This window comes from Scyliorhinus torazame, chromosome 18, assembly GCF_047496885.1.
Source record: "Scyliorhinus torazame isolate Kashiwa2021f chromosome 18, sScyTor2.1, whole genome shotgun sequence".
NCBI classification, from domain to species: domain Eukaryota; kingdom Metazoa; phylum Chordata; class Chondrichthyes; order Carcharhiniformes; family Scyliorhinidae; genus Scyliorhinus; species Scyliorhinus torazame.
The window spans coordinates 11,964,604-11,984,340 of record NC_092724.1 but is presented as its reverse complement, the minus strand read 5'-3'; the positions used below and the strand labels follow the sequence as shown (position 1 = coordinate 11,984,340).

Genomic DNA, 19,737 nt, shown 5'->3' with positions numbered 1-19,737 from the left:
ACATAGAACTTAGTGCAGAAGGAGGCCATTCAGCCCATCGAGTCTGCACCGGCTCTTGGAAAGAGCACCCTACCCAAGGTCCACACCTCCACCCTATCCCCATAACCCAGTAACCACACCCAACACTAAGGGCGATTTTGGCCACTAAGGGCAATTAATCATGGCCAATCCACCTAACCTGCATATCTTTGGACTGTGGGAGGAAACCGGAGCACCCGGAGGAAACCCACGCACACACGGGGAGGATGTGCAGACTCCACACAAACAGTGACCCAAGCCGGGAATCGAACCTGGGACCCTGGAGCTGTGAAGTAGTTGTGCTATCCACAATGCTACCGTGCTGCCCACAATCTTCTGATCCTCCGTTGCAAATGCCCTTGCTCAAAAGAAGACGAAGATAAATTTGTCAATTATCGGCCAGTAAGTTTCACATTGTTTGTACCAACATTTGCAGAATCAATAGTACGGCGGAAATTAGCAGCCATTTGGACAAGGATGGACTAATAAAGGGGCCAAATTAATTTGATTTTTGTACACGGTAACAGGAAGGATGGATGAGGGGCAATGCAGCCGGTGTTGTTGATATAGACTTTCACAGGTTGGGTCATCAGCAGAGTTTTAACCATGGTAATAAAGGGGCAGTAACAATGGGGATACAGAACTGGCTAAGGGATGGAAACAGTGCTGTGGCACATGGCTACTTTTGGACTGTTTTCTTTCTATCAGTCCCGATGATCTGATATAGATAGGTGCAGCAAACTTGAGCTGCCTGGTTAGAAGGAGGTAGCAACAAATCATAAGGGCAGGTCTATGTGCCTGTTGATTTCCCAGATCTTTTTAATAAGTGCATCTTTTCCATGTAATTGCTCAATAAAACATTCTGGATCATTACAGCAACAGTTTCAAGTATCATTCAGGGGTTTCTGTATAGGTAAGAGGTATGGCACTGTAAGAATTCTATGGTCCTATACTTAGCTTTTCATTTGAATATAAAATGTTGATTTATTAATCATTTGGATGTTTGTGCAGCACGGTAGACACAAGTGGATAGCACTGTGGATTCACAGCGCCAGGGTCCCAGGTTCGATTCCCTGCTGGGTCACTGTCTGTGCGGAGTCTGCACGTTCTCCCCGTGTCTGCGTGGGTTTCCTCCGGGTGCTCCGGTTTCCTCCCACAGTCCAAAGACGTGCAGGTTAGGTGGATTGGCCATGCTAAATTGCCGTCAGTGTCCAAAAAGGTTAGGAAGGGTCATTGGGTTACAGGGATAGGGTGGGAGTGAGGGCTTTACGTGGGTCGGCGCAGACTCGATGGGCCGAATGGCCTCCTTCTGCGCTGTATGTTCTATGTTCTCTGTTTCAGTTCAAATATAATTAGTTTTTCTTTGTACGCCATGTGGAGAAAAATTTCTATTAATGACAGCCATTCTGCGGTATAATACATTCCTGAGACAGAACCCAAGTGCAGGGGTGGAGCAGCATTGTGGGGACCAGGAGCTGGGGTCATGGAGGAAGGGGGTAGGGATAGGTTGGAAGCCCAGTAAGAACAAGGTTCCTCTCTTTCCTACCATCTCACTCTCAGCTGTTTCTGCAGTCAGGAGTTTCACAGGGTAAACAGCTCTGCGTGGGGAAAGACTAGTTCAAAATCAGAACTAGGAAATTTGGATTGGGACTGGGATCGGGTGTTGGGCATTCCTGTCCTAGCCACCATCCCAGAAGAACTTTAGGTGATGTAAGCTGCCCGCTAAAGAGAAGGGAAACTCATACTTTTTGGACTACGAGCTGAATTGAGTCAGTGTGGCAGCTGTCCTGACGATGGGCCTGCAAACAGGGGGCAACTGCGCCTTGGCCATTTGTGGGAGCCCAGCTTGAGACAAAAGAGTCAATAAGCTCCAATAGGGAACAAGCAATGCTTTTTAAAAAAATTTAGAATACCCAATTCTTTTTTTTTCCCAATTAAGGGCCAATTTAGCATGGCCAATTCACCATCGTTGCCCTGACACCATCGTTCTCCGTGAGATGGGAAAAGTCGTGAGGAAAACTGAAGCCAGTTGTACAGGGCATTGGTGAACCCACATCTGGAGTATTGTGTACAGCATTGGTCTCCTTATTTAAGGAAGGATGTAAATGTGTTGGAATCAGTTCAGAGAACGTTTACTAGACTAATACCAGGAATGGGCGGGTTGCCTTATGGAGAAGTTAGGTTAGTATCAACTAGAGTTTAGGAGGTGACTTGATCAAAACCTTTAAGATCCTGCAGGGTGTTGACAGGGTGGATGTGGAGAGGATGTTTCCTCTTGTGGGAGAATCTAGAACTAGGGGGTCGCTGTTTGAAAACAAGGCAAAGGTGATGAGAGATTTTTTTTTTTCTCGGAGGTTGGTGAGTCTCTGGAACTCTCTTCCTCAATAGGCGGTGGAAGCAGAGTCTCGGAATATTGTAAAGGCAGACCTGGATAGATTCTGGATTAACAAGGGGGTGAAAGTTTATCAAACCTGAGGTTACAATCAGATCAGCTGTGATCTTATTGAATGGCGTAACAGGTTCGATGGGCCGAGTGGCCTGCTCCTGCTCCTAATATGTGTGTTTGTATGTACTCAACTTCACAATCTGATCAGGTTCTATACAAGCACAAATGTTGTAAAAATGTTCGTCAAAGTTTTACGTAAGGGAGGAAGAGACTTTGAAATAAATCGCTGGGCTACAAAGGAGGCAGGACGTTTAGTGCTGAAAACATAATGTCCACCCCTGGCTCGCTGTATAGGAAGCGGAGAGTTTTGTTTAAAAGGGCAGTTAGCAAACCAGGCTCATTTTCCACTCCGCTCTCTACTTAAGCCCCTTCGGTTAACTCCCTAAAGACGATTGTATATACCTTGTTCTTAACAAGGCCAGAAGACAAGGTACACAATAAATCACATGTTATTTATGAAGAGCATTCATTGTAACACTAACAGACAGCGAGTCAGAATGCTGCTGAAGGTAAACAGTGCGATACTTATCATCAGCACACTGTGGGGCCGAGGATCATATTCCTCACCTGGAGCCTTACAACAGAGGTATGTAAACTATCGTTATCATCTACAGGCCATTGTGGGATTGCATTTCAAGAATTCAGCGAAGAAGGCGTGACAGGCTGACTTTACTAAAGAGAGGAGAGGATGAGCCAGAGATAAATCCAACTCTATCAGCACCAGAGGAGTATTTTATCGCCCATCTTTCTCCGCAGCTTGTGATTTTCCAATATGGGTTTCCTAGCTCGCCAGAATTTATAATCAGCTGAGAACAATTCAACATCACTGTCGACATCCAGTGATGACAAACTCACAAAGCCTTCTCATTTATAGCCTCAACGCTCAGCTTGTCCCCAGCCAAGCTGTTCTACCATGGCTACAGGCTGGTATCTGACCGATGATGTGGAAAATTGCCCAGGTATGTCCTGTCCGGGGCGGCATGTGGCGCAGTGGCGCAGTTAGCACTGGGACTACGGCGCTGAGGACCCGGGTTCAAATCCCGGCCCTGGGTCACTGTCCGTGTGGAGTTTGCACATTCTCCCCATGTCTGCGTGGGTTTCACCCCCACAACCCAAAGATGTGCAGGTAGGTGGATTGGCCACGCTGAATTGCCCCTCAGTTGAAAAAAAACAAAATAATTGGGTACTCTAAATTTTTAAAAGAAGGTATGTCCTGTCCACAGAAATCAGAGTAAATTCGATCTGGCCAATTACCGCCCCATCAGTCCACTCGATCATCAGCGACGTTGTCATCAGGTAGTACTTGAGCAGCACTTACTCGGCAATGGCTTGCTCACCAATGTTTAACCTGGGTTCCACCAGGGCTACTGACCTCATTACACCCTTGGTCCAAACATGGGCAAACGAGCTGAATTACAGAAGTATAGTGAGACTCACTGCTTTTGACATCAAGGCGGCTTTTGTTTGAGTGTAGCATCAATGAGCCTGAGAAAAACTGAAGTTAATAGGAATCAGGGGGAAACCCTCCGCTGGTTGGAGTCATAACAGGAACAAAAAGGAAGATGGCTGCAGGTGGATTCCAATCATCCCAGCCCCATAACATCACTGCAAGAGTTCCTCAGGATACTGTCCTCGGCCCAATCATCTTCAGCTGCTTCATCAATGACCTTCCCTCCAACATCAGGTCAGAAGTGGGGACATTTGCTGATGATTCGACAATGTTCAGCACCATTCCCAACTCCTCCGATACTGAAGCAGTCCATGACTGCATATAGCATGACCTAGCAAACCCTCGCTTGGGCTGATAAGCTTCCCCTGCTCTACGGATAGAGTTGGCTCATGCTGGAGGTCAACTGAAATGAAATGAAATGAAAATCGCTTATTGTCACAAGTAGGTTTCAAATGAAGTTACTGTGAAAAGCCCCTAGTCGCCACATTCCGGCGCCTGTTCATGGAGGCTGGTACGGGAATTGGACCGTGCTGCTGGCCTGCCTTGGTCTGCTTTCAAAGCCAGTGATTTAGCCCTGTGCTAAACCAGCCCCATGGGAACTGGGCACCTTCATTTTAACAAACATTCTTCATACAGTCCTAGTCAGTCAGAGTCAACCGGCCACGAGGGGTGTGTGGGTCATCTCACCCAAGCCAGTGATTGTTTGTCATTGAACCATGAAGGGATGCTTTACATTTGAAATCAAGTGCGATAATGATGAAACGTTGTTTACGTCAATGGTGAACAGTAAACGAAAGGAGAAAAAGGGCGAGATCTTCCAGCTGTTCATGCCAGCGTGATCTTCCAGTCCTGACGGCGGCACATCCCAGCCGCAGGTTTCCTGGTGGCATGGGGTGGGTTCAATGGGAAAGACCCCGTGGGAAGGCCAGGGAATCTCACCCAAAATTTCAACTATTTTCAGGAAGCCAATATAGCTTTGGGCTTTAGCAGTCCATGGAGTTTGGATTGTGGAGGACTGTCTTTTGCAGTCTTGAGGGGCTGGTTTAGCACAGTGGGCTAAACAGCTGGCATGTAATGCAGAACAAGACCAGCAGCGCGGGTTCAATTCCCGTACCGGTCTCCCCAAACAGGCGCCGGAATGTGGCAACTAGGGGCTTTTCACAGTAACTTCATTGAAGCCTACTTGTGAGAATAAGCGATTATTATTATTATTGTTCCAGAGGAACTTTCATGGAAGCCAAATAAGTTGCAATTTCTCAAGTTTAGCCTGACCTGAATGCTAATTCTGACAATTAATGTGAGGCTTTTTATGAATTTGCGAAATCCAAGGCTAGGAATTTTATTGTATCACCAGTTTCTGGCTGGCAGCCATTGTTTATAACACGTTGCCATTCATATGGGCGTACTAATGTTTCGACACTGCGTTTTTATTTCTGTTCTTCTGATTTACTTGGAGCCTAATATTTTTGTGGCTAAGTTGATCTACTTGTTCTTTTAGGCTGCGAGCTTCGGAGTTGGAAGGCTAGATATCTCAACGTGGAGGTGCCGAGTCTCCAGGGGTAAAATCTCACCTCAGGGGAACAGCTGCGAGCAAGTCCAGGAGAAACATCATTCAAAAAAAGTGCTACTTGTTCTGTGAACACGATCCTGCAGTAATCATGAATAATTTTAATTCACGGTCAGGTGTAGGCCAGGCTGGGAGCGGACAGCAGATTTCCCTTCCCTAAGCACCTGAATGAACCAGATTGGTAATGATAAATCAGACTAGAATTAATGCCACATTCATCAATTTACTTGAAGTTTTTTGAGTTGCTATGGTGAGATTCAAACACACGTCTCTAGAGCTTCAGTTTGGGCCTCCAAGTTTCAAATACAATAACATTACCACTACGCTCCCATCCCCCTGGGCTAAAATGTCTACACAGTGGACTGGAGGCCAACGTGAACACTGGTTAATGATACCCACATCTTGGGAATGAATACTTCATCGAAAGGTCGAGGCAGTGAGAGTCAACATTAGGTTAAAAAGTCTAAACGGTGTGATGGAACCATTCAATCAAATGGTCGAGGCAATGAGAGGGAACATTGGTTTATGAAGTCTACACAGTGGCAACAGCACAGGCAGCATGGTAGCATTGTGGATAGCACAATTGCTTCACAGCTCCAGGGTCCCAGGTTCGATTCCGGCTTTGGTCACTGTCTGTGCGGAGTCTGCACATCCTCCCCGTGTGTGCGTGGGTTTCCTCCGGGTGCTCCGGTTTCCTCCCACAGTCCAAAGATGTGCAGGTTAGGTGGATTGGCCATGCAAAATTGCCCTTCGTGTCCAAAATTGCCCTTAGTGTTGGGGTTACTGGGTTATGGGGATAGGGTGGAGGTGTTGACCTTGGGTAGGGTGCTCTTTCCAAGAGCCGGTGCAGACTCGATGGGCCAAATGGCCTCCTTCTGCACTGTAAATTCTATGATAAATTCTATGAGAACAAATACTAGTTTAGTTGGTCTTAGCACTGGCAGAGAACAATGTGTGTTGGATGCCCACAGCGACTGTAAATATTATTTTAGGAGGCGTCCACAATGGAAGTTGACAGGATGTGGTATGTTAGAATAAGCAATCAACATTTGGATCAAATATGTTTCCTATCTGAAAGGAATTTACAGCCTGCTGTAGCTGATTCCGTTTTTGTAACTGTGATTGTAGGTTTAGTTACTCACTAGAGCCATGAGCTCAGTTTGTCTGATATCCTTCCCAGTCTGATAGTCCTCCACCCTTCACTATAGTGGCTCATATGCGTTAATGGCCACTGGGCGATGGAGTATCAGATGGCACTATGGAACAGGACCCCATTTAGCACGTTCTAGCCCCTCGATCTTTACCTCCAAATACAACAAAAACACCAAGATCATGGGATGTTTCCCTCCAAGTCACAAACCATCCTGACCTGGGCACATCTCTTCATTGTTGCTGGGTCCAAATCCTGGAATTCCCTATCAGCACCCTCATCACAAGGACTGCAGTGGTTTGAAGAGAAGGCCAACTACCACTTCCGGGATGTCCACCACTAGTGATGGACAATAAATGCAGCCTCACCGGGCCACTTCGACATGTTTTCTTTTAAAGTAAAGGAATTTGCAAATACAGGAAGGAAAGGAACAGAGGAACAGTGTAGATGAGGAATCAGAGATATGGGGTGGGATTCTCCGTCCCGCCGCATCGGTTTTCTGGGTGCGGCTCCGCCCCCCCCCCCCCGCCGGCAGCGGGATTCTCCATCCCGCCAGCCAGCCTTTCCCATTGGGGGCAGCCCCACGCCGTTGGGAAAATCCCCGGGCGTTGCCGGCGAAATGGAGAATCCCGCCAGCGGAGAATCCAGCCCACGATGTTAATGGGCTCAGAAACGGCCTAGTATTAGAATGAATGAACAAGAGTGTATATTTATTTGTTGTGTGGTATATGGTGTTGTGTGGTGTGGTATATGGTGTTGTGTGTTATGTGGTTAATTGTATTGTGTGGTGTGTTATGTGGTTAATTGTATTGTGTGGTGTGTTATGTGGTTAATTGTATTGTGTGGTGTGTTATGTGGTGTCGTGTATGGTCTGTGGTGTGTTGTGGTGTATGCTGTTGTGTGGTGTATGGTATTGTGTAGTGTATGGAGTTTTTAATAATAATCTTTATTATCACAAGTAGGCTTACAGTAACACTGCAATGAAGCTACTGTGAAAAGCCCCTAGTCGCCACATTCCGGCGCCTGTTCAGGTACACAGAGGGAGAATTCATAACATCCAAATTATGTTGTGTTATATGGTGTTGTGTGGTGAATGGTGTTGTGTGGTGAATGGTGTTATGTGGTGAATGGTGTTGTGTGGTGGTGTATGGTGTGCACGTTGTCTGTTGTGTGCTATGTGGAGTGTGGGTTGTGTGTGCGATATGTAGTGTGTTGTATGTGTGTCTGTGTGGTGCATGTGTGATGTATTGTGTGTGTGTGTTCCTCCTCATCCTTCCCCTCTCCAACTGAAGGCGTGTCTCATGTTGTGGAACTGCATCCCCTGAGCCCAGAGACCTCTCTGCACCTTGCCCAGGTGGCTAGTCTTCACCTGAAAGCCTAAATGGTAAGTGTTGGAAAGATATTCAATCAGAGAGCACCACAGCTCAGCCTAATCCTGCCATCCCCCTGCGTATCTCCATTTGTACTCTTTCCAATTATTGATCGAGAACAGCACTGCGAATACTTTGTCCCTTCACTGTCCTTCTCTAGAACGGGAGGACAAGGTCAATACAAGCAGGTACCTAGGTTAACTCAATGCAACCTCCTTTCAACATGACGATTTGATATACCAGAATGCGCCTCGAAGATTATTCCATGAGTTGCTCAGACTCAAATTTACAATTCAAATGCCTGCATTATTTTTCATTGCCATTGCAATAAGTGCTTGGCCTCGTGAATGCAATATTACCACTATAAAAATTTGATGTGATATTGTACTTCTGTTGTGGCACTTTGACAAGCCCTGACTTCTCACTTTAATTATCAGGCCTTGGTGTGTGTTATGACAATACTTAAATTTCGAGCTGATAGCTGCTGCTGCAACTAATGGCAGAAGTGACAACATGTGAAACCTAAATGTATGTGTCTGAGATTTGATTAACCACAAATACAGAGGCAGAGACATAAAGATTGCCTTTAGGCAATCAAGTTACCACTGAGATGAAGTCGGGAACTTTCCGGAATGATTGTAAGTGCTTCAATTAAGGAGTACTTACATTCAGTAACACCTCATGATATCACTGCTCCATATTATCCTTGTGTGCAGGATGATCTGATCGGATTTCCTCCTCTCCCTCTCTGCCCTGAATTAGGCCCGTTTGGTGTCTAGGGCAGATTCAGAGATCAGGATCCGCAGGGGTGGGGGGTGGGAGGGGGAACATTCAAAAGTCATTAACCCTTCAGGCTTCTCCTGAAGTCTCCAAGGATGAAAGATTATTTTCCTGGACACTCCTGTGAGCAATCCCAGGAGACATCACAGTGGTTAGCACTGCAGCCTCACAGTGCTGGGCACCCGGGTTCAAATCCAGCCTTGGGTGACTGGATGGAGTTTTCACTTCCAGCCCGTGTCGGCCTGGGTTTCCTCCGGGTCCCCCCGAATTCCTCCCACATTACAAAGATGTGCAGCTTAGGTGGATTGGCCATCCTAAATTGCCCCTTAGTGTCCAAAGATGAGCAGGTTAGGTGGGGTTGCGGGGGGGGGGGGGGGGGGGGGGGGGGGGGTCCAGTGGGGGAGGGGGCCCAGCTAGGATGCGGTCTCAGAGGATCGGTGCAGACAAGGTGGGTCGAATGGCCTCCTTCTGCACTGTAGGGAATTCTATGATTCTATGAAAGAAATCATCAGCAAGGCTACCTGTTCCCAACATTATGTTTGAAAAATGAAAGAAGTGCAGCACGGTGGCGCAGTGGTTAGCACTGCAGTCTCCAGGTCCCAGGTTCGATCCCGGCTCTGGGTCACTGACCGTGTGGAGTTTGCACATTCTCCCCGTGTTTGCGTGGGTTTCACCCCCACAACCCAAAGATGTGCAGGGTAGGGGGACTGGCCACGCTAAATTGCCCCTTAATTGGGAAAAAATGAATTGGGTACTCTAAATTAAAAAAAAAGAAAAATTAAAGAGAGAGAGAGAGTGGGAGAGAGAGGAAAAGAAAAATGGAACGTGTTTAGGTTGAAATTGATAACCTCAGTTCAGTTTAAATCTTTAAGCACATTTATTGACTTTCCACAACTTGATCAATAAAGTTGGGAAAGAACTTTATCTTTTCAGTGGAATCATTAATTATCATCCAGTGTGAAGATTGAAATAGGCCAACTATCTTGACAGCTGTAGCTCCCTACTCCACTCCCCCCCACCCCCTTCCAATTGCCACATCATTTTCCCCATTTTTCCCCTGCCTCTCACACTCCTTCCCACTCCCATGCCCCCTCCTCAACTCCGTCCCCATTCTTCCCTTACCCCACAACTCCTTCATCCGCCATCCTGTTCCCCATTCACCTCTCGCGCTCCCGATCCTCATACCACAGTGACTCTCCCCCTACATCCCTCTCTCTACCCCTACTCAACCCTCTTCTCCACATCTCTCCTCACCCCATTCCCTTTCACCCTCTCTCTTCATTATTCGCGCCCCCCCCCCACCACCACCACCCACCACCACCACCACCACCCCCACTCCACACATCCCTCACAACATCGGCATCCAAGTGATTGAAGAATTTAATTGACTCAGATATCTGCCTGGATTCATTCTCCTCTCCCCCAGAGGAGGAAATAGACGTTTTGTAACACTGGGTGAGCCAGAAAATAATCTGGCAACATTTGGCAAACAAGTTAAAAATCTTAATCAGCGGAGAGCATTCAATTAATTTAAGCACCCCGCTTCAAGAAAACCACGAAACATTTCCAAGGTTAACCACACCAGCAGGTTCTTTTAATGATGGAACTGGCTTGGACCCCGCCACATGTGTTTCAAACATTCCTAGATTACTAATAAGGGGAGAGTCGATAATCAATAGTAATTATTACCTGTGTATCTGGAAAATCAAATGAATACATAGATTTGCACTGTTTTATTTGATCAACCTTTCAGCCTGCCGCAGAAAGTCCCTGGTCTTTTTATTTGTTTTGGTTCTCGAGCTGAGTTTCGCTATAGATTTCGAGCCCTGTGACTGTCTGCCTCCTGCCAGATTTCAAAAGCAGCCAGAGTGACAATGCGGTCCCATTGACAATGCATTGTCTTGACTCGAAACAAGCCAAGGCTAGAAAATGCCTCGCAGCAAAATGGAAACATCTCCTTCTGAATGAATAAGGCTCTGGGCCTCCATTTTGTCTTCTTTCTGCCCTCCCCTTTATCCCTCGTGTTGCGATGCAGTTCCAAAGGCCCAGATGGTCTTCCGTTATCCTGCTAAAAGTGGCCTGTTGTGTGCGCCACGATGCTTTGGGGAGGGTGTTCGACCAAGAGGTGGAAGAAGGGGCTGGTTTAGCACAGTGGGCTAAACAGCTGCTTGTAATGCAGAACAAGGCAGCAGCGCGGGTTCAATTCCCGTACCGGCCGCCCCGAACAGGCACTGGAATGTGGCGACTCGGGGCTTTTCACAGTAAGTTCATTGAAGCCTACTTGTGATAATAAGCAATTATTATTATTATTATTATTATTAAGACACATTGGAACCCAATGCAAGCCATCCACTTACAAAACATCCACACAAATGGATACTCCTGGAGGAGCTAGGAAACCTGGGAATGATTGGCACTTGAGTCCCTCCATCACCCTTCTACACATAGTGCAGCACCCAACCCATACTTGCATGCCAAGGAAGAAGGCTTGAGTGAAATGACAGTGGGTGGTTCATGGTTCTGGACCATAACCTAGAGAGGGTAGAAATCAGTGCGAGCGCACGACAAGAACAGAAAAAGGGGTTGGGAAAATATCAACAGAAACTTATTTCAAATCCATCCACTGATTCTTTTTTGAACTCGCCACAAAACTAGTTATGGGTGAAGAAGGCCATTCAGCCCATCTCCCTCAATGCTTCATTGGAACCTATGGTCCTACTTGTCTGTCGCTGCGTCCTAAATGATTTCAGCGTTTCTGCTTCCACTGCACTATCTGGGGAGTATTCTTGGCCTTATTTATACTTTTCTTGCAGATGTCCACCCTGACCTCAGTAATGTGCCCTTTTTACCAGTTTGTGGTTTGCTACATCTGTCCCACAGCCAATGACTTGAAACAAAAGAGGGTTAACCACCTCATGCGGTGTATTTATGGGGTGTACTCACATATATAATAATACTCGTTCCCGGGTCGAAACTCAAAGCCCAGAGAAAACGGTGTGAAGAGCTGGAATTTCTCGGAGAACTTCAGCGGGCCGTTTGGTGTGCGTGGCCTATTGCATTCCCAGCGTTTGAAGCCATTGTCCTTGTGGTCACAGCTCCTGTAGCCATCAAAATTCACCATGTAAAGAATGTAGCTCTCTGTCTTCTCCTCTGGAACGGAGTCATCATAGTGGGGGCAGTAGATATCGAGGTAATCATTGATGCAGACATCCACTGTATAATCCCCTCTGTGAAACCTAAAATTCAGAAAGACAATTCAGCAACCAGAATAAATCGAATGAAAACGTGCACATTTAAAAAAATATATAAAGCTGCTAGGTTATCAAGTCTTTCAGACCTCCCATTCAACCTGAATCTTTACCTAACGGAGTTAGGCTTGCTTCAAGGGGTTGTACTCTTGCCTCTTAGTCAGGTTGCCATGGGTCCAATTTCCACTCCAGAGTCTCGTGTTCAAAGTGTAGCCTGGCAGTACTGAGGGAGTGCTACACAAGGTGTTGTCCATCAGACCACTGAGGCCCTCTGAGGTGGATGTAAAAGATCCCACATGGCACTCTTACCAACTTTTACAGGTGCACCATAGAAAGCATCCTATCTGGCTGCATCACAGCCTGGTATGGCAACTGCTCGGCCCAAAATCGCAAGAAACTTCAGAGAGTCGTGAACAAGTCCATCACACAAACTCGCCATTGACTCTGTCTACACCTCCCGCTGCCTGGGGAAAGCGGGCAGCATAATCAAAGACTCCTCCCACCCGGCTTACTCACTCTTCCAACTTCTTCCATCGGGCAGGTGATACAAAAGTCTGAGAACACGCACAAACAGACTCAAAAACAGCTCCTTCCCCGCTGTTACCAGACTCCTAAATGACCCTCTTATGGACTGATCTCATTAATACTACACCCTGTATGCTTCACCCGATGCCGGTGTCTATGTATTTACATTGTGTATCTTGTGTTGCCCTATTATGTATTTTCTTTTCATATACTGATCTGTTTGAGCTGCTCGCAGAAAAATACTTTTCACTGTACCTCGGTACACGTGACAATAAACAAATCCAGTCCAATCCAATTTTGAAGCAAATAAGGGGAGCTGTCCCAGGGCCAGTATTTATCAACCAACATCATTACGATAGATCACAACATGACCATGTTGCTATTTGCAGGATCTTACTGTGTTCAAATTGGCTGCCAAGTTATTGTACTTCAAAAGGGCTTAACTGACTGAACTAGCTTTGAAGCATTTTAATATGATGAATGCAAGTTTGTTCTTTTTTCTATTGCAAGGTTCTGCGGAGTAGTGGAGCTGATTTAAAGCTGCCAAGTACTCTCAGTCCACCACTCATGTGATCGCCAGTTGGAACGCCGAATCGTTCGTGCAGGAAGCGGGCAAAAATGTCACATTGGCATGGCAGGTTGGGGCTGAAGCATGTCTCTGGGTAGCAGAGAGGAAGCTTTGCTCTGGATTTTGCTGCGCAGCACTTGGGAGATCTTGATGCGAACACTGGAAATCTGAACCAGGGAGAGTTTCGTCCTTTGTTAGTGTCCCTCGCCTTGAAATTAGACAATTAGAAAAAGAGATCGACACTGAGCAGGAAGGAAGGGAGTTCATGAGGAGGGACCAAAATACATGTCCAAAGACAAGGAGGGAGCATTTGCAACAGCGTTTCCAGCAGCATGTGCGCGCTGACTGTCGGATGAGCCTCCAAAAATGAGGCAAAGCAGGGACAAGCAGTAATCTGGAGTTAGAAGGTGGAGGATGAGGATTGAAACATATGGACTGTTAGACATTTTAGTTGCTGTGATATAAAATGAAATGAAATAAAAATATCTTATTGTCACAAGTAGGCTTCAAATGAAGTTATTGTGAAAAGCCCCTAGTCGCCACATTCCGGCACCTGTTCGGGGAGGCTGGTACGGGAATTGAAACGTGCTGCTGGCCTGCCTTGGTCTGCTTTAAAAGCCAGCGATTTAGCCCAGTGTGCTAAATCAGCCCCTAGAGTCTAAAGTTCCGTTCCTTTTTCACAAACACACATTTATTTCCTTCCAACAGCCTTTGCACAAAACTCTCACTATACATCACCTGACAAAGGCCACCTGAAGCCCCTTTACATATCAGTGTCAATTAATGGATACTTAACATAAATGAGACAACTAATTGCAATGTCTCTTAACCATTACTTGACAGTCTCCCCTTCCTTGGAGAAAAAAAATAATTAGGTGAAAACAAAATTTAAAGAAAAACAAAAACACACACATGATGTCCCCTCCCTTTTTTTTGTTTGGACGAGAAAGAAAAAAAAACAGTCACAGAAACAAGCGCCCTTCATTAACAATATCCAAAAGTTTCTGTGAACTCGTCCCTCTTTTCGTAAAACAGTCTGACAGTTGATAGCTCCTGTCGCCCCATTTAATTTTTGTTATTTCCCCTCTGTCCAACTTCTGCTTCAAACTTGCGATGTCTATTAGTAACCTCTTTTCATTGACACTTTTTGTAGAGTGCACATTTTCCCACAGGGATTTATTGTCAATGTGACAGTCAATAGGTATATTACCCAAATTCCCTAATCTCAAAATTTCTGTCAATATCATACTTATATAAAAGGCCATATCCACCACCTCTACAAGGCTTAATGTCTCAGCAGCTAAAGTGCTTTTTACCACTCTCCTTATTTTCTTTGTTTCCCACACAAGCGGGCAACATTTACCATTGTTCCCCAAAAGGAAAATTATAAAACCTCCTGCGCTTGAAACCCCATCACATAAATTTGCGTAGGATGCAGCACTATAAACTATGAGTTTCAAGTGCCTAAGGTCACCTAAAACCGGGAACTTCAAAACACACTCCTGTATTTTTAGTTTGGCCAACGCTTTATTTGCTCTTATTATGTCTTCCACTTTGGGATCATTCATTTTTGTACTCAACTCTAAGACATCAAAACTCACGTCCGGTCTAGTCTGTCTACCTAACCAGTTCAGTTGCCCAATTAAACTTCGCAGTTGCTCTTTTTTTAATCTTTGAAACCATTGCGTCTTTTTATGAAACCCGGCCACGACTAATTGCTATTGGGCTGATGCTTTCCAAATAAAATTGCTGACGTAAAGTTGCCCCTAACTTAGTCTGTCCAATTTCCAGTCCAATGTATTTAAATGCACCGGAAGCCTGACTTCCAACCCTGAATTCTTTCCTCAAACCAGAGATTACAATAGCTTCAAAATCACTAGTCCCACCCCACAAAAACCATCGACATGCATCATAAAAATGCCAGAAAGATTTCCTTTATAGTGCCAGTAAAACATTGCAGGATCTGCTTTCAACTGGCAAAAGCCTAACTTTAACATAACTGACCTTACCGAAAAATACCAGACTCTAGATGCATCATTTAATCCATATACACATCTATTCAACTTCCAGAGTACCCCTTCTGTGTTAGCTGCTTCTTTAGGAGGACGGAGAAAAATGTCTCTCTGGAGCTGATGCCCCTGCAAAAAGGCAGCTTTTATATCTATAGATTTGCATTCCCATGCCTTTGTGGCTAATAGAAATGAAATGAAAAATGAAAATCGCTTATTGTCACAAGTAGGCTTCAGTGAAGTTACTGTGAAAAGCCCCTAGTCGCCACATTCCGGCGCCTGTTCGGGGAGGCTGTTACGGGAATTGAACCGTGCTGCAGACCTAGAGCCAAGAAGATCTTTAAAATAACCCTTCTGCTGTGGGATGTCCTTTCAATAGTTCTCGACTTTTTCCTGCGGACCTGTTCACTATCTGATGTACTATCTGAACTGGCACTGCGTTTCTGTGCCCTCCATTTTTGAACTTCGTTTTCCCAACCCATTGTCTTGACTCCTTCCCCTGAATGCTGTACATTCAACCAATGTTTACACACCAGTGGCCTTCCCTGCTCTACTAATAACAGTTGCATCCTTCCATTGACGAGACCCTTCAGGCAAGTATGTCACTTTTGTACCAACTTTTGGCAGTTGCCCTTTCGGAAAAATGGCCTGTTCTAATTAATCAGAAGTGTTGTGTTCCTCCACAGAAACCTTGTCTATATCAGTTAATTGGTCCTCATAGTTCTGTAACACGTGCGTACCAGATGACTCTGGTTCCTCGTCATGTCTGTCTGCTCAGTCTAAATTTGAAAATTTGTAATCTGTACCCATTATCCTTGATGAATGTACCCTAACAGTTTGATTACCACAAAATAATTGCAAAATAATTATTTTGCCATCTATGCCTATGATCTTCCCTGGGCCTTTCCATTCATTAGAATTGTCTCTCTTATAGTATACCATGCCTCCTTGCTGAAAAACGGCATCTGATGGCCGTACGTTATGTCTTAAAGCTCTGCGAATTCTTTCAGAGACTTCTGCTTCCAAAAAAGCTTTTCTACTGCTATGTAATGCATTTAAATGTTCAGCAAAACCAGAGATAATTGTAGTCCCCTCCCAAGCTGGAGGCTGGTCTTCCAAAGTGGACGGAATTTTAGGATTTCTACCAAACACTAATTGATAAGGACTATAGCCCCCAACCATCTGCAATGAATTCTTTGCATGTACTGCCCATGCTAAAGCAGAATTTAGCCTGCAATTTGGTCGATCTGTCAAAATTTTCCGAAGTATGTCATCGATGACAGCATGATTTCTTTCACAGACACCATTACTAAATGGGCTTTCTGCAGCCGTATTCATAACTCTGATATTCATGTTTTCACACATATCCCTAAACTCATTATTAGCAAATTCTCCCCCATTGTCTGTAAGGAATTTTGCCGGTGGACCCATTCCTGTCCCTATCCATTTTTCCACGATTTGATCCAGAATTACTCTTTTTTCTTTACTTCGTACAATCATTGATTGACTAAATCTGGTTGCTAAAGCTACAAAATGCAAAATAAATATATTATTTGCTTTATCCCAGATCTTAAGGTCCATGGCCACAATATCGTTAAAATCCCTGGCCAAAGGTAGGGTTACTATCGGTCGTGCTGGTGTCCTTCTGTTCTTCCTACAAACTTCACAGCGGTCACTAACCTGTTCTATCAATTTAGTATAGTCGTCATCCCTTACCCCTGCACCCTTTAATAAATTTTTCAGCCTCCGAGGAGACGGATGTGCAAATTGCCTATGCAGTTTTAATACCACAAGCTTTTTATCAGCTAAAGTCCCATTTTTTCTGGTCACTATCTTTTTCCTCTTCTGACTCTTCCGTGTCATGTGTCGCTTCAAACACTCTATCATAACGAGTTGGACAGTTGAAAGCATAATGGTATTGAGAGTCACATCGAAAACATCGGTTTATCATGCCCTGTGCATTTCTGGGGTTCATCTTCCTATTGTAGGTTCTAACTGGGTTTCTGTCTTCATAATTTCCTTGTCTCGTTCTCCTTCTATAGTCTTGAGCCCTGTTCGTAGCCATACGATTTTGCCATCCTGTTAGTAGTGTATCTTCCATATTCTGCCTTATTGCAGGCTGACCTATTTGGGTCATCAGAGCCATCGGAATCGAATGTTTCCCCAGAAACTTTTGTAAAGCTTTTGTCATCTGTTCGAATAAGGTACCCTTATCAGTAAACAGAACTCCTGTCAAAACCAGGAGCCTATCCATGTTGCTCACTCTAGTACAGTCAAGTAATTTAAAGGCCAACACAGACTGTGGAAATTCCAGGTTGTGTTTCTGCAGCCTTTGATATAGTCTGCCAAATTCCATTATATAGTCTTCCATGGAGATATCCTCCATTTTCCGGAACTTATCAAAATCCGACCATGCTACATACACACTTAACAAGTCATCTTTTTTATATATCTTATCCATATAATGTTATAAAGTCTCCAGATGTTCTTCTGAGTCTAACTCTTCCAATTCCAGCTCAGAAAGCACTTTGTTTCGGACTTTACTGCCATATGGTAGAGAAAGAGCCAATGCCATACCTTGTTTTCTCTTTCCCAAAGCAGTTACCTTAGTCCACATAACTACTGCACTTCTCCATTGGTCGTACGATTCCCTTTCAGAAAATAAGGGAGGATAGTCATATCCAGCCATCTTTATCCTCGGTTTAGCCATATATCCCTTTTTTTTTTCTCACTCACTCCTTGGTTTGATGTGGAAAGTTGTATCTTTCAACCCTTCACATTTACACAGCAACCATCCTCTGCTGCCAATTGTTAGACATTTTAGTTGCTGTGATATGAAGAGTCTAAAGTTCTGTTCCTTTTTCACAAACACACATTTTTTCCTTCCAACAGCCTTTGCACAAAACTCTCACTCTACACCACCTGACAGAGGCCACCTGAAGCCCCTTTACATATCAGTGTCAATTAATGGATACTAAACGTAAATGAGACAACTAATTGCAATGTCTCTTAACCCATTACTTAACATGGACTAAAGTTTTCCAGCCGGTCCCTCCGACGGTAAGCCGCCGGCAGTGAGGGGGGGGGGGGCAACCAATGGCAGAACCCGTTGACAGCAGCAGGACCAGAAGGTCTCCGCCATGGCAAATCATTCTGCGTGGCAGGGGTGCGCGGGGAATCCTGCCCATGGATTGGATTGGTGAGGGTCCCGGTATAATGTACGGCTACAGGACTCCCTTCTCTCCCATTCCATTTTGTTCAAATGACAAAGCTTGAACAATTACTTACTTCTTGAGATTTTATTACCCTCCCGATTTTTTTTTTTTTTCTTTTTTAAATTTAGAGTACCCAATTCCTTTTTTCCCAATTAAGGGGCAATTTAGCGTGGCCAATCCACCTACCCTGCACATCTTTGGGTTGTGGGGGGCGAAACCCACGCAAACACGGGCGGAATGTGCAAACTCCACACGGACAGTGACCCAGTACCGGGACCGAACCTGGAACCTCGGCGCGTGAGACTGCAGTGTTAACCACCGCGCCACAGTGCTGCCCTCACCCTCCCAATTTAATCATTACACTCCCCCCTTACATGAAGGCTCGCCTGTTTCCAATGCCCAAGGGCAGAGGTCAAAAGTGGCAACATAAATGTACGCTGACGAATAGGTATGGATTCAGGAGCGGCCTTCAAAAGGGGAACTTAAGGAGTAAACATTATAGAGTTCTGGAAAAGAGCTGGGGATGGAATTAAATGGACTTATCTTCACATGAGCCACCATGCACTCGATGGGCTGAATGGCTTCCTTCTGTGTTGAAATATTCTATGATAGATTATATGAGCAGCACGGTAGCACAAGTGGATATCACTGTGGCTTCACAGCGCCAGGGTCCCAGGTTCGATTCCCGGCTTGGGTCACTGTCTGTGCGGAGACTGCACGTTCTCCCCGTGTCTGCGTGGGTTTCCTCCGGGTGCTCCGGTTTCCTCCCACAGTCCAAAGATGTGCAGGTTAGGTGGACTGGCCATGCGAAATTGCCCTTAGTGACCAAAAAAAAGGTTAGGAGGAGTTATTGGGTTAAGGGGATAGGGTGGAAGTGAGGGCTTAAGTCGGTTGGTGCAGACTCGATGGGCCGAATGGCCTCCTTCTGCACTGTATGTTCTATGAGTGAGATCCTGAGCTGGTCTGTTTCACACTCCCCTGACTGAGGGATACTGAAACCGAGTGGACCATGCTGGCTGCGGATATTACACAGGTGATGATTCAACTTAACCTGTAAATCTAAGTGGCTTGTACCAGATAAAGACACTTATTATTCTGCATGTACCTGAACCCAGTTATCATGGAAGTGTCCCTTGTGCTTTTAAAGGCCATGCACCATTAAATAAAACTCCCCGCGCGTCCGATGCTTCTTTAAGTATTTGTTCATTGAAGGTTTTGCAGCTTTCCTGATCGGACAATAGCTGATTGAAAAGATAGAATGAACCGTGTTAAATGAAAGAAGAGCCACAGGGTGAATGGGAGGTGGGGGGGGGAAGGGTTAGGTAAGGTAAGGTTACGCACACATTATTACATCATGCGCATATTCTGGGAGTACATACAGTTTGTTTAAT

General features: G+C 45.3%; 1 protein-coding gene across 3 annotated transcripts in view; it reads right to left on the bottom strand.

Annotated features, from left to right (window-relative positions):
- LOC140394946 (ephrin-A5-like) overlaps positions 1 to 19,737 on the bottom strand; it is a 426,055-nt gene that overhangs the window by 65,465 nt on the left and 340,853 nt on the right. For all 3 annotated transcript variants that reach the window (XM_072482161.1, XM_072482162.1, XM_072482163.1), the window contains exon 2: positions 11,725 to 12,017. In XM_072482161.1, coding sequence (XP_072338262.1) covers positions 11,725 to 12,017 — 293 coding nt within the window. The remainder of the gene's footprint in view (positions 1 to 11,724; positions 12,018 to 19,737) is intronic.